The 15,469-nt window shown below is 42.4% G+C and overlaps 1 protein-coding gene across 2 annotated transcripts in view; it reads left to right on the forward strand.

Moving 5' to 3' along the window:
- LOC139275036 (progesterone receptor-like) overlaps positions 1-15,469 on the forward strand; it is a 456,927-nt gene that overhangs the window by 232,484 nt on the left and 208,974 nt on the right. Inside the window, exons 1-2 of one of the 2 annotated variants that reach the window (XM_070891939.1) lie at positions 2,349-2,426; positions 3,780-3,896. In XM_070891939.1, the coding sequence (XP_070748040.1) occupies positions 2,408-2,426; positions 3,780-3,896 (136 nt within the window). In that variant the 5' untranslated portion in view covers positions 2,349-2,407. Of the gene's footprint in view, positions 1-2,348; positions 2,427-3,779; positions 3,897-15,469 lie in introns of those variants that run through there. The other variant, XM_070891938.1, reaches the window with a different exon arrangement.

A 15,469-nucleotide genomic window follows, 5' to 3' on the forward strand; every position in this document is an offset into this window, starting at 1 on the left:
GCAACCTCTGTCACCTAGAAGGACATGGACAGCAGGTGCATTGGAACGCCACCACCTGCAAGTTTTCCCTCCAAGTCATACACCATCCTGACTTTGAAATATATCACCGTTCCTTCATTGTCGCTGGGTCAAAGTCCTGTAACTCCCTCCCTAACAGCACTCAGAGTGCCTTTACCTCACGGACTGCAGCAGTTCGAAGGCAGCTCAAAACCACTTTCTCAAGGGCAATCAGGGATATGTAATAAATGTTGACCTTGTCAGTGACGTCCACATCTCATGAATTAATTTTAAAAAATGAACCAAGGGCAGAAATGGTGCTGGATTCTCCGAGCTTCTCTCCTTTTTTCTCCCTGTCCATCTCATCCTCTTCCTCAGAGCGCAGAAACAATGGAATTCCAAGGGAGAAATGTATTACTATTACAATAACTTTTCTGCTTTAAATTCTTAGCAAATAGCAGCAACCACCCAATAACTCAATATAAACGAATCTAGTCTTCACAAGTTCTGCAGGAATGCTACCTTCACTGCACTCTAGCTTTCATGATCCTTTCCCCTCTTGAAAACTATATTGAGCCCACCACTGACCCTTTTATACAAGTGATGTTTTCTAGGGGGAAGAAACATGGTAGAAATACTGGGGACCATTACACCCCACCCTTCCACCTTCCACCTTTATCTGAGGTGGGCTCAAAGTGGACAGATCCAGGTTTTGACAGAACCCATGGTTTCCTCCAAAAGCTGCCATTTTTTTGCGGGGGGAGGTGGTGTGGCAGAGAATCAGCAGAAGCCTTTCCAAATTGAACAGGTTTCACCAGGAAAATTGAAGCTTTAGTGTATCATGAATGAGCTCACCTTCTTGGTGTGCTCTTTTGCTGACAGCTGTCAACTGTAACAACATTAGTGTAATTATGATGCACACAGATAGACACCTGGCACCTGGGGATCATTATATAAGCTGCTTCAGTTAATGTAACTCACAGCAGATAATTAAGTACACAAACTGGTTTGAAGCAGTCCTAAATCACACTACTTTAAGATTATGTGAAGCATTGTTCCAAGAAACTGAGCAATATAGCACCTGTTGAGTAAGCTGTGAATCAGAGATATCGTTGCACTGACAATTTTGCTCATTGGTCAGAAGCCCCTTTCTGCCCGATGCACAAAACTGTCTTCATCGTCAGTTATTTGCTGCTGGTCATTTTCAAAAAGGATAATGGGATCTGGTACGCAGAAAAAATATTAAAAAAGAAAAAACTAATTGTTAGAATAACATGCAATTGATAGAAAAAAGAGCAACATTCTAGGAAGTAAAGTGTTTGCATTTATAAATAATTAAATTGTTTTTATTAATAAATATTTCGGTAATAAAGCCATTTCTGATATCGGTACAGCTTATATTAATCTTCGCTTCAGTATCACAGTGCATGAGTTGAAAATTTATTATACACCAGTCAGCCAGGGAAGAACATTTTCCTGGATCTAAGTAATATTTTAAGGGTTTTGTATTTAATTCAAATGTATGCATTGTTTCAAATTCACAGCACATCAGTTGCACCATGTCAGCACAGCAAGTGTCTGTTTGTGTAGTTTTAAATGCTGGAGGCGTATAATTATTATTTGGAGATCCTCACTCTCACAATCAATGTGTGCTGCAATTTTAAACTGGTAATGATGTGGTGAAATCTGTCCTTGGTCTTACCTGTATAAGTGTTACTGGCACTAACAGCAATCCCAGCAGGACTGATCCAGCTTATCAGGCTCAATTTTCCCCAGTATTTGCTTTATTTTTTTTGGAGTAGGCTGCTTTTTCTGCTTTAACATAAAAATCCCCAGTTTCCCCAATCAATTTGCACCAGTGTAACTGACTTAGTTACTTTTTTTTTAGGTAAGTTTTTTTTTGCTCAAAAGGGGGCGTTACCAGCCACCTACGACAGTTTTGGCCATTTAGGCAACTTTGTGCAGCTAATAGTTACTCCATTTTTACTTAGGCCAGCGTATGTGGCACTCAAGAAAACCCTTGCGGAGAGTTAAAGAAATCGGCGCAGGTAAGTACATTGGAGGCCATTCGGTCTGGGATAGGGTCGGGAAGTGGAGAGGACCTGGACCGGCACGCACTCGGAACCGGAGAGGCTCGGGAGCGAGCGAGCTGGCCGGCATATCGGGCGGGGGACCACACAGCGAGTGGCGGGAAGACACTGAGCCGCCGCAGCGGATCATGAAGGCACCTTTAAAAATGGCCGTTTCCCAACTCGGAGCGCTACTGCGCATCCGCGGCCATTTCAGAGACGTCCGGAACGTCACTTTTTTGCACTGCGCGTGTGCAGAAATCCCAGCACTTTTTTTCAATGCAGCCCGCAGGCTCCAGCTCCCGAGACGAAGATTTTTTCCTGGCGCATCTACTCACATAATGAAGCGGCGCAACTTGGGCATGTACACCAGAAATCGTGCTCGGTGAAAATTGAGCCCATAATATTGTGATACAGTGCAGCTTAGTCATGCAAGATATTGGATCAACAAACTGGATGTGGTAGATCCTGGGGATTATTTTGGTGAAAGGGTGAAAACAGATAGTAAATAGGTGCTGTGCTAATAAGAAAGTCTGGTTTTAGCCTGTTATTTTGGTCCAAATTGTTGATTACCATAACTTGAATATGCCTGGAGGTGCTGAAACAGACAGCTGCACATTTAGCATTCAAACGCTGATTAGATGCAATTTTTGTGGAGCAGTATGCATAGACTCCACTCACTTAATTCCACTGAAGGTGTGCAGTAGGCTAGCTAACACACAGTGGCATATTTCAGTATGTGGTTTTCAGTTCTCAGATGTGGCACTGGAGGTCCTAGTGGAGGAGGTGCAGAGGAGAATGGATGTCCTGTACTTGCAGGAGAGAAGGAGTCCATCTTGCCATCCTATCCCTCGCTCCTGAAGCAACTAGTGCTGCTCTGCCTGGCCTCATGTCCTCCTGTCATTCTTCCTACAGACCAAGGGGGACCCCTAGCAAAGTGCCGATGACCAAGCACTCCCTTTCCCCTATTGACTCCTATAAGGTGTCCAATAATGTAGAGTAGCACAACACTTACTCTTTTTAGGTGAAGTTCTCAGAGAATTTCCAGAGTAAATGTTGATAGATTGTTGGTGAAGTCTTGATAAAGTGGCACAGAAAGTTTCCCAATCTGTTTCAAACTCCCCTTCAAACCTCCAGCAGCAAGTGAACAGTAAAAGGTGATATATCTTTAAGTAGCGCTTGAAATCCTATGTAACGATTTCTTTACTCCCAATCAGCTGCTCGCTGTCAGGAGAGGACGTTAGGTCAAGCGCTATCCACCAAAATGCCATGCAGCTTCCTTAATGAGCGCTAGCAGACAAGTTAAGTGGCAATCAGCCCCTTAATGATCCTCTGGGCGGCAGTTCCTTGTGCGCGCATCAACTCCTTTACCAATATGGCATCTTTTGCTAATCATGGGCTAAAACAGGTTTCAGCTTAAGAAGCCACCTTGGATGCTCTTTAGCGCCTAAAATATCTGGGAAAATCGCCCCTCGACTTTGTGTGACAGTATAAAATGGTGATAGAGAGTTGGCAGCAAGTTTTACATTTCTCCCAATTTTTATTTCCATTGATGTCAAGAAAGGCTACTAGTAGGAATGCTAAATATTTACCTTTGATTTATCTAGTGTTAGTTGTATCTCATTTCATGTCCTTTATCTTCTGTTGAGATGCATAAATGTATATTTTAACAGTTTTTGGAAACAATAACATCAACTCACTTCTCACTTTCAGGGCAACATAAGTATCTATGCGCTGGAAGGAATGACTGCATCATTGACAAAATTCGGAGGAAGAACTGTCCAGCCTGCCGTCTCAGAAAGTGCTATCAAGCTGGAATGGTGTTGGGAGGTAAGAGAAAAAAGTTCTTCGATTTAAGTCAAAACAGGTAAATCTGATCTAATATATTCTGCATCCTAGTAAGATTATATTGAACACTTTGATGTATACATGTAGCATTATAAGTGAATGCATATTATTTTATGGAACTAAAAATATATATTCCTTGCCCAGTGAACCTGTAATTCACACAAGTGGAAACTGGAATTGATAGTAAGTGTGATATTTCACTGAATAGTTTAACCTTTGCTGCTAATGTTCTCCAGTGTGCCATGCTATCTATATAACACATTTTAAGTAGGATTCTATATACCTATGAATAAGCTAAATATAATTATAAACATGAAGTGTGGCACAATAATTTTTTTAATAATAGTGCAAGCTAATCACACTCCTGCATCTCACTCCCCCTATCTCTTGTATCAGTGGTGTGCCATTACTGGGGAATGTGCAGGGCTGGAGGAAAATGAAGGTATGCCACCCAAGTTTTCAGTATTTTCTTTTACAATTCCATTTTTAATGAATAAAAATACTAAAAATCACAATATGGATAGCAGGGTTTCCAAATGTTTTTTTGACATTTCACCATCTTAAAATTCTGAGGGAATCTCTATAGACATTCATAGAATTCTGAAATAGATTTTTTTTTAAAGAAATTCCTTGTGATCATTGGGAATGGCCATTTAACTACCAACAAACTGTATGGCCACTTCCCAGCCTGCACTCTGATATGAACATAGATCTGGGTGAAAATTGCAATTTTCATATTCATCCAGCAGTACTCAGACCACTTACTGCAATTTCTACACCATTTTCCACAAGGTGGCTAATAGCTCACTAATAATGAACTGGACTCATGATTTGCAAGTGGTGAGCATTGAAAGCAAATCTAGCTAACTTGGACCATTTGGGTTGGAATGGCCTGCCTTTTAAATAAATTAATTGTATGTGTGCAGTGGCACAATTTGTCTGTGTATTCTTTTTGTACATATATGCAATACTATTTTGGAAATCATGGCAGTTGTTTATGCTCCTCCCTTTTGCATGAACTGATGATACCAGTGATTGGAAGAGAGTGGTTGGCAGTAAATAGGTAGGTACTTTATAAAAACCCAAAGATCTATGCATTTCCCCTGATGTTTAGTAGCTGTGCATTTGTCTAAATGGGGGTCTTTGTCTGAGTTAACTGGCTATCTGGTGAAGTATGAATCCAATTTGTCAGATTGGCTCACTGCAATTTTTGTCTGTTCCCCTTATGCTGTTTTTACATTTCATTTACTGGAGCAGCGCCGACAGCATTTTCAGAGTGGTGCTGGAGGGCAGCTGTAGCCATGCTGCCCACCAGCATCATTGTAATCTTGAGAGATGCGCATGTGCAATCACTTTCTATCAATTGAGTAAAGCTGACAGAACAATCAATGCTTTCCAATTGATAGAAATGAAAAGACAGCCTGTTACAAAACAGATTTTTCTTTTAAGTAAAAGTTAATGATTAGCTCCTGATGACCCAGTGAGTAAAGGCACCACCCAAAGTTGCACTAAGCCATGCAGGTTGCAAGTTCAATTCCTGACCTGTGCTGAATTTTTATAATGACGAAAGAAAGATTGATAGTGCTGGCCAGAGCGGGTGGCGGGTCTAAAAGTTAAGATGCCTGGTTGCTGCAGGACGGATCTTCACTCATTCCTTTCCCAGGGCTTGCAACCATTTGCCCAGCTTTGCCAACACAATGCCTTCAATGTCCACTACCTGACTCTTGAGCTTCTCAGAACGAAGCTCTTTGATGTTGTGCAGCTTGGATTGAGACTGCCAGCACACACTGTACTCGCAAACCTCAACAGCTGAGAGAGCAGAGAGAGACTTTATCCCTTTTCTCAGGGTTAAAGAACTAAACTCAAACTTGGATTGCAGAAGATGAACACATTGTGCCTCAAACACACAGCACTGTGTACCGTATGTTAATATTTAACCGCATTATTTTCGAAACTATTCATTTTCAATTAACAGAACATGACCATCTTTACTAAGAGAAAGACCAGCAAAGGGCCTAGTAAATTGCTTGGGCACTAAAAGGTTATTTGCTTCAGGCAGAAGAACTTGATATCGACATACTAGATTCTACTTCGTAAATACTATTAGGACAGGTGCTAACTTTAGTACCAACACAATTAGTTCATATAGTTTGCCAAATGTTTGGCGTCCAAATCAAATACAAATATTTTAAAATAATGCAGCTTTAGGAACTACAACTATTTCTCAGCACTTCCACAGCAGAATGGCTTTAGGCAGCAGTGATATAGTTGGCGTGCCTACTTTTCTGTATATTATATTTTAATTTTTGAGCATACATTATATTAGATCTCAAGCTTGGCATCGTCTTATTATTTCTTGATTTATTTCTATACTTTTCAACCTTGGTGGTGCATTGCACAATGGGCGGTGACCTTTCACCTATGCCACTGATAATGGATTGGTCTTCTGGAAGGATGAGATGAAATTGCCCTTGGGCCTTCTTCATCCAAAACCTATTTTGCAATCTTCTACGGGTAAAAGGTCTCTGTGGAACTGTTACCTCTCAATAAACATAATCAATTTTTATTTATTGAAAGCTTTTGTTCCATAGCAGTACACTAGCGGGTTGATTATATCAAATCAAGCTCCTGGCATACAGCCTTGCACCCCCAAGAACAAATATTGGGAAATCAGAGACAAGATCTCCATGATTTCTGGAAAATCATGGGAAGCACTCCTGCAGTTTACTGTTATGTGCTCCCAGTGGCCAAGGTTCCATGTTGATAGGAATAGATTTTATGAATGTGCACTAAGTCTAAGTTGTCAAAATTAAAGTATCATTTTAACAATCACAATACACATTCATGAGAATACAAAATTTTTTTGAAGGGAGATAAGATATTTTGATGAAATTACTATCTGATAGGTCATGTATTATAATCGTTCTGATACGGAAAAACCATAAGCAGGATAGAAAGTAACTTAGTGCTAGGTTAAGTATCTGATTTAACAGTAAACTTCATAACTTGAATGAGCTGGCCTGCAGCTTTTTATTATGTGTAGTGGAAGAGGACATGTTTTGTTAACAGCATTGTGTACATACCTCTTGACTAGGCAATTAGAGACATAACCCACGAAAATCAACAGCAAATAATTAAGATGAAGAACACTTGTTTTTCACTGTAGGCATTCCGCCAAGTCTATCTTGAGCCTGAATTTTCAAATCACTGTAATTATAACTTTAACTCATGTTGTTAACCCACAGCTACTGTCAGAAGTATGTAATTCCAGTATTATACCAATTTAATGTTTTATACTGTACTTCTGAGCCCTGATTTTGAGAGGTTCCAGGATGCCAGTAGCGCCTCACTGAGTTGAGAGCAGATCAGGATTGCATACTGATAACCAGTGCACTACACTTTGCACTGAATAATAGTTGGCAAGGTGCGACTGTGCTGGTGGCCATTGCCAGCCTCATTTCAATCTGTAAATTTTATCCCTGAAGTCCCATGCCAAATTTCACTTTTTGGGGGCAAGCTCTCACCTCACCCACTCAAAATGGGGGCATGATTGTTTGATTGGCCTGGCCTGTAGAAGTTGTTTCTTTCACCAGCAAGCACTAATGTGTAGTTGCATTTTGCTGCTTGTATTAACTTCTAATGTTGTGGGCACTGCCATTTCTGCATAAGAACTTTTTTTTCCCCAACGTCATAACCCCAAATAGTTGGCATTCCTTCAGGGGTTCCTCTAGCGCTGCATGATTTAAATGAGGAAAATTAGTTCATTTTATACATCGTGACATCACTTGTTGGACACGGCAGAGGAGATCTGCTTATACCACCTCTGCTTTCTTGGGTAGGCTGTCATAGCGCTACACCATCTGCTCCAGGCTGACTTGCAGGAAATTTCTGCAACAAGGACAGCTCTTCCTGTAGCTACAAAGGTTACAACAGAATTAAGCATTTATATTGTTGGATTCTTCAAAACTACAGGTGACATCTGCCAGTTTGGCCATAGATGCCTCAAGCTAGTCACAGATGCTATGTTTGAAAGGAGCATCATCAACAACTTGCATTTATATAGTGCCTAAAATGTAGTAAAACATCCCAAAGTGCTTCACAGGTGTGTAATCAGTCAAAAGTTGACACCTCGCCAAAGAAGGGGAGATTAGAAAAGGTGAGAAAAAACTTGGCCAAAGACAGATTTTAAGGAGTGTCTTAAAAGAGGTGGAGAGGCGGATAGGTTTAGTGAGGGAATTTCAGAGCTTAGGACATAGACAATTAAAGGCACAGCCGCCAATGTTAGAGTAATGAAAATCAGGGCTGCATCATCTTCATCACATTCTCTGTGGAATAGGGGCACCAGCTAGATAGTGCACTGAACTATCACTGGCTGGCAGGGTTAGCAAGAGTCAGAGCATAGTACATGAACACAAAGGCTCTTCACATGAACCCCATTAATAAGTAAACATAAATGGCTTCCATTCAATTATTGTTCAGTGGTGTCTGACCATAAAAAGATAATACTAGTAAATATCCATTATTCAGGAAGCACCTATGATGCCATCATTATGCAGCAGTCCACAGTGCCCACATTATTTCACACAGACTGAGCGAATGGCAGTCAGGAGACTAGGACTATCCTCGGTAGTACTGGCTGATGACCCTATTGAGAAACCCCTAAATAGCAATTTAATATAATTACAATGAAGCTCAAGTCTCAACTAGTGCACACTGCTGTTTGGAGCAGTCAGAAAGGGTGCTCCCTCTATACCCCAGCACAGCTGTTCAAAATACTCAAGGTTTAGAGATAAGTGAGAAGGAACATAGGCTGTGAAATTCCTCAGAGCTGTTTCCTTTCCGCTGGCATGCAAATGGTGTTTCCGCCACACTTCTAGTGAAATAACACTGATAGAGTGGGAGCAACTCTGAGAAATTTCCCAGTCTATGTCTCTATTACTGTGTGAGGGTAACAGTGAGAACAAAAAGGATACTTGCTGAATAATGACAATACACTACCAACTCTCTCTCTCCTCAACTCTACGGGCCTCAAAAATGTAGGCTATTTCCACAAAGGATGACAGCTATCTCATGTTGTGCGGTTCCTCACCAGAGTACATCCACATATGATGGCTGCCTTCTACTGAAGTACACACAAGACAGCCAGATGTTAGAGATTGCTGGAGCAGATGGATAAATAGTCATTTTTGTGGTCAGTTTACATCTATCACGCATATGCGTGCATTCCAATTCAGTATGCATATCTGTTCTTGAGGCACTGTCAGTTCTAAGTACATCTTTCAATATTTAGGTACAACAGGGAAAGCTACCTATGTGCATCACAAAATGTGTGCCCTTTGGCTTCTCTGTAATTAAAGACACAGACATCTTCCACCCTTCAAGATTTAGTTCGGGACCTGGAATTTTAGGTCCTTCATTGAAACACCTGTGAACTTTTTGACGTGGAAGCAAGTCATCCTCGATTCGAGGGACCACCTATGATGATGAATTAAAGCGTGGACAGGAAAGGATGTTTCTGAGCTTTGCAGGCTGTCTCCATGAGTTTCCATAGATCACAAATTTCATTTGGACACATATACGCTGGCAGTCTGCCTGATACCATTAAAATCTTCCTCAAATATTTGCAGGTCAATAGGACTCCACTCATTCTTCCAGCTGTCTCCATCCAAGTAGTTTTAACCTCTGCTTTGGCAGGAGAGTGGACTTATGCTCCAGAGATAACCAGTCGCCTTTGCTGGGCCTCTGCAACAAGACCTCTAAGGCTTCCTCAATAAGGGGGAGCTTTCCCCATTGTCGTGCTTGCAGACATTTCTCTGGCATGCACCTCTGCCCACAAAATCTCCTCTTCCTTTTAGTATTGAGCAGTGACCCTGTAAGAGCTCCTGCTTCAACAGATTTGCCTCCCCCAGTCAACCATGTTTCTGGCCAGGCTTCTTGCATCCATTTTCATGCACTGGAATCCTATTAAAATGAGAGAGGTTAGCCTTGCAAAATTTGTCGAGTTTACTGGGACTAAAAGGGTTCAATTATGAAGACAGGTTGTTTAGACTCGGCTTGTATTCCCTTGAATACAGAAGATTAGGGAGTGATCTAATTGAGGTATTTGAGATAATGAAAGGATTTGGGTAGAGAGAAGATATACACTGGTGGGGAGTCCAGATCAAAGGGGTATAACCATGAAAATTAGAGCTGGGCCGTTCTGGGAGCACATCATCACACAAAGGGTAGTGGTAATCTGGAACTCTGTCCGCCAAAAAGCTGTTGAGGCTAGATCAATTGAATATTTCAAAATTTAGATTGCTAAGATTTTTGTTAGGCAAGGGTAATACAGGTAATGGAACCAAGTGAAGGAGTTAAGATACAGCGGAGCTATAATCTGAAGCCCTTTGCGCTCATAGGATGAACTTTATAAACTTCCCTGTGACCGGGAGTGAGAGAGCTTTGGCGGTCTTGAGAATAGCATCTTCCCCAAGGTGCAGGATGCAATAGACTGTATGCACATCGCGAGCAGCTTTAGAGGATGCAGAGGTTTACCGTAACCGAAAGGGATTGCAGCTCGTTGTCAACCACAAGCAAATAATCATGGCAGTAAATGCAAATTTTCCAGGTAGCATTCATGATGCGCACATTTTGCGTGAGAACACTGTCTCTTACCTGTTTACGAGTCAGCCACAAGGTCACAGTTGGATGCTGGGGGATAAAGGATATGGCCTTGCCAGCTGGCTCATGACACCCCTGTGAAAGACTCAGATAGAAGCCGAGAGGCGCTACAATGAAAGCCATATAGCCACATGCAATAGCGTTGAAAAGACAATTGGACTGCTGAAACAATTGGAGTGCCTGGACCACTCAGGAGGTAACCGACAATACCATCCTGAGCAGGTTGCTGAGTTCATTGTGGTGTGCTGCATGTTGCATAACTTAGCTATCAGGAGGGGACAAGAATTGCCAGATGGGACTGCTGGTCCACCTCAGGAGAGAGGGGAGGCAGAAGAAGAGCAGGAGGAGGAGGATGAAGGACCTCGGGGAGGGCAATCGGCCTGGCGATGAACCCATGCCCCCCCCCCCCGCCCCACACCGCAGGAAAAGCCCCGTGGTAGTTATGCAGCTGCAAGACCGTTGCGTCAGCAGCTCATAAATGATGCTTTGCATGAAGTTACGTTGGTGACAGTTATACTTGTTACATTTCATCCTTGCCTGGCTTGGTCTGGCCATTGTTTGCAGCCCTTGTATTGATGTTTAACCTTTGTTATTAGAAGACACTGCACAACAATTGTAAGTTAGATAAAAATCTTTAATAATTTAACACTTAAAAAAAATTTAAACAAACTATAAAAGTGAAAAAACAAACATATACATTAAATAAATAATTGAAAATAAATACCCATCTTCCCCCCCACTTCCAACAGTCAACAAATTTTTAATAACAATTTTTCAATAACAATTAAAATATAACAGGACACAAATACCCACCCACACACCCACCCACCCCCCTAAACGGCCAACAATTTTTTAATAATACTCCAACAACAACAACCCCGCCAACAGTCACCAATTTAATAACAAAAACAAGAATAAGGCCCCACACACCCACCCCGACACCTGTGCCCATGCTTCCCTCTGCCTCTAACCCCCGCCTGGTCTGGACCCCCCCCCCCCCTTTCCACTTACACTCCCCCTTCTGCCTGCATTAACACCAAGCCGTCTTGCAGCAGAGCACCTCGAGCGCTGCTGCTGTGGGGGGGGGGAGGGCTGGTGACAATGGCAGAGTCAAACCTTGGGAAGCTGGAGAAGACGTTTCCGAAGAATCATCTGAGTCAGTTTGAGTCAGAAGCAACTGCTTCTTCCTGACTCGTATTTGTCGACATAGGTGATACGGCACTTTGGGGTGCAGTGCCGTATCCTGAGACCACCATCTGCCGCATGGCATCGACGGAATCGGCCATTCTCCGCATTGCTGCAACCATCTGCACCATTCCTCTCAAGTGTGCGCAGAGAGTTCGGCAATGTTAGCGGTCAATCCACCTGTCAGCTGGAAGAGCTCTCGACCAATGTCGACGCTCACCCTCGACAGTGAGACCATGTCCAGGTTGACATCCACCTGTCATTGCGCAGCCCTACCTCGCCGAACCAACCTCCGCGGGGTCGGCGTAGGTGCTGGACGACTCGGAGTGCCCTGCTACAAGATGCTTGGCCCCACTACTTCATCAGTTGATGAAGACGTGGCCGCAGGTACATTAGACCCTTGAGTTGAGGCCTCAACCGGCACTGAGCAGCATGGTTGAGGCTCATCATCCTCCTCAGTTGTCTCTTCTGTGGTCAGCACGACCTGTACCAGAAGAGGTGACGCTCTAGGGGCCTCCACGTTCCTGCATTGCGCCTGGGGAGTCCGGGGAGCTGGAAAACATAATTGAGGTTAGTAGAAGAGAAGGGGCGGCCAGGGTGACATGAGAATACTTACACTGCACAGGCATATGTAAGAGGAGCAACACTACTGCAATAAATATCACCGACAGATGTCACATATAATTAACATGAGAGTACAGAAGCTGCATGGCATTACAGTAAGATTTCATGATCCCAGTATTAATTACATAACATTACATCATTCATATATTATACTCAAATGGCATTAAATTACTTTAAATTACCAATGGTTTATACATTACTCACATGGCGCAACAATGGGATCAGCACCACCATGGGTGGTGGACCAATTAGGAGCACCGATAAGTGCTGAGGCCTGCTCTTCCAGGTTGGTTAGTTGGTATAGATCAGCAGGCCTTCCTCCTGTCCGCCTGCACTCGGCGTGATTCTTAGATATTTGCTTCTGTAAAGGTGACAAGAGCATGGCATAAGGCAATTGCCTAGGTACTATTATGGAACACACAGATATTATAATCCACAATTAGTCACCGCCCATGCTATTCATCGTTAATGTTATATGCTAATATGCTTTGTATGCAATTGATGCATGGTTATAATATCTACATTCAGAGAATAAATTTAATAAGATTGTGGTTCATCATCATGAACTAATGCGTGACACCAAGATTACCCAGCTTAAGTACAATCCGGCAGATTTACATTTTAATTAATGAGTCTGCATCATTACAATTAGAAATGTAATACTTACTCTTGCAGACTCAACCAGGTTGTTCCAGTGCTTGCGGCACTGCTTTGGCTCTCTAACGTCGTGGGTCGCCGATGAAACAACTTTGCCGATCTCCGCCCAGATTCTTTGATATACGTGGAGGAGGGGAGTGGTTTTCCATGACCACCCCGGGTTAATTGGCCCCACCGAGTCTCCACTCATGGACAAGGACTTTGTTTGACTCATTGGAGAAGTATTTAGCCATCCTTCTCCCTCCAACCTCCTCCAAATCACTCCCTTCCTCATCCACATCTGCCACCTCACCAACATCACTCACTCCCGACTCCTTGTAATCCATCTGCATTTAAAAAAAATTGAGTATCCGGTTTTTCTTTTTGATAGCCTTGACACAACCTTCCTGCGCAGCTCCAAAGACACATGTGGTCTCTTTCTCCCTCCCTTTGTCTTCTGAGCATGTGCAGATGACCCCTGACCGCCTGAATCGCGGGAAAAGTTAATTGCCTGGAAAAAAAACCACACATGCGCAGAATGGCCATTGCTCTGTACGCCGGCCTTGCACGACTGAATACATCGCTATCGCCCATTTCATATCGCTACGGCTATCGCCCAAATTAAAAAGGCGAAACTAACGGTTTTAAAAATGGGTGCTATTCCAGCAATCTTGAAAAGTAAAACAACCATTAACACCAGAAATATCGCCCGATAATAATGGAAAGTCTAGCCCAAGGAGTTAAGATACAGCTGAATGGCCTACTCCTGTTCCTATGTTCCAAGGTCAGCCACAGGCTCGCTTGCAACAAGGACGGGCGCAGTCTCGATTTTGCCAGTGTTGTGTCCTCTTGGGCACGGAACCAACACCAAAAGAGTGTAGTAAAAACATTGGCAAATACACATCACTGAATCAAAAAGGTTGTCTCGCACCAGTAAGAATGAGCATTGACTGTAGCTTGAAAGTAGCCATGCAAAGCCATGTGCAGAAAAGCTGTGTTGTTAAAGTTAAAAGCAAACTTTTGGTGGCCTCCTATATCACCATTCAGATTTTAAGGATTGAAAGAAACTGTCTTGGTAGTTTTTTTCAGTCACTGAGAATAATACTGGCAGTACGAGGCAGGTGAGCTGTACGTCCTCCATGGGATTGTCTATGCATGTGGAAATTCGGCTTTCTTGAACTTCACAATGTGAATAAACAATGAAAGCAGCATGAATCATTGTAAAAATAGATCCCATCTACAGGAGCAGTACCAACAGAGTAATGCAGAGTAATGCATATGGGGATTTATTCTGCCCATTGGCAACATTGTAATGTAAAGGGAAGCAGAACTCCATGCATGCACATTCAGCTAAATGGCCAAAGTGCTTACTGGGCTCTGACTTCAGTAAGATCTGCAATTGCATTACGAAGCTTACATTAGTGAACTTACCTTTCTCTTCTCTTTCTTTCTCTTTATTTTCTCTCTTTTTTTGGTATTGACTTCTTTCCCTTGTATCTGCCTGGCTGTAGAATATGCCAGTGCCACTAACAATGATTTTCTCTCTCTTTCTCTTGTTGTCCAGGAGGAGTAAAGGGGGAACTTTATTGAGATAGGACTATCCCAGCTTAATGAAAGGGCTCGATTGCAACAATGAGGCTTATAGTTTTGATAAGACCCTTTCACTTGAGTTGTCGCAACTACCCAGGACATTGGTTGGTTGGATATGATCATGCAAGAAGGTAAAAAGAGAGGACAGTACAGTTGAGTGGCCTCTCTCAATTGCCTCACCATTAATTAAATCCCAAGCACCAAATAGAAAGCTGCTTCTGGAGATGGATGAAAGTAAAGGGCTAATTTTCTGATTTCAGCTGCCAATGGGAATCTCAGCTAACAATGGCATATATTTTAGATTTGGGTATGCGCTGCACACAAGTTTCCAACTATTAAAAATGTCCAGAAAATATGCACAGCCAAAAGGGAAGATTCCCTACTGGGATAACAGACAGGAGATCACCTCTTAATGTTTTTTTTACAGAAAACAAAAGTTAAGTTTAGTAGGATCATGATGCTGGTGGGGTCCATCCAAAAGACATGTGGGAATTGCTGTACACCTCCCATGATTTGTTTTACACTAGTGCAGCAAAAGTAAATCTTGAGCCATTTGTTTCTTCTATGTATCTCACAATATTAACATTGGTAACAGATCTTTTCATTGTTGAATCAGCCAGGATTAGGCAAGCAATGCGGCTGACATATTTTATATTGATGTTCGGTATACGTGAGATGTGTTTTGTTTAGTGGTTCTGAGATGCAAAGGAGCTTAACGACCCTGCTTTAAACATGAACCACAGTTAGGGCAGCGTGTACCTGCTCATGGTACTAAATTACATTTCACAGACTCCTGCTGTGACTAAAAAATGAAATTATCTTGCCAAGAAAAAGAAATCAAGTTGTCTGTAAACAAGGAC

Source organism: Pristiophorus japonicus, chromosome 10, assembly GCF_044704955.1.
Source record: "Pristiophorus japonicus isolate sPriJap1 chromosome 10, sPriJap1.hap1, whole genome shotgun sequence".
Classification (NCBI taxonomy): domain Eukaryota; kingdom Metazoa; phylum Chordata; class Chondrichthyes; family Pristiophoridae; genus Pristiophorus; species Pristiophorus japonicus.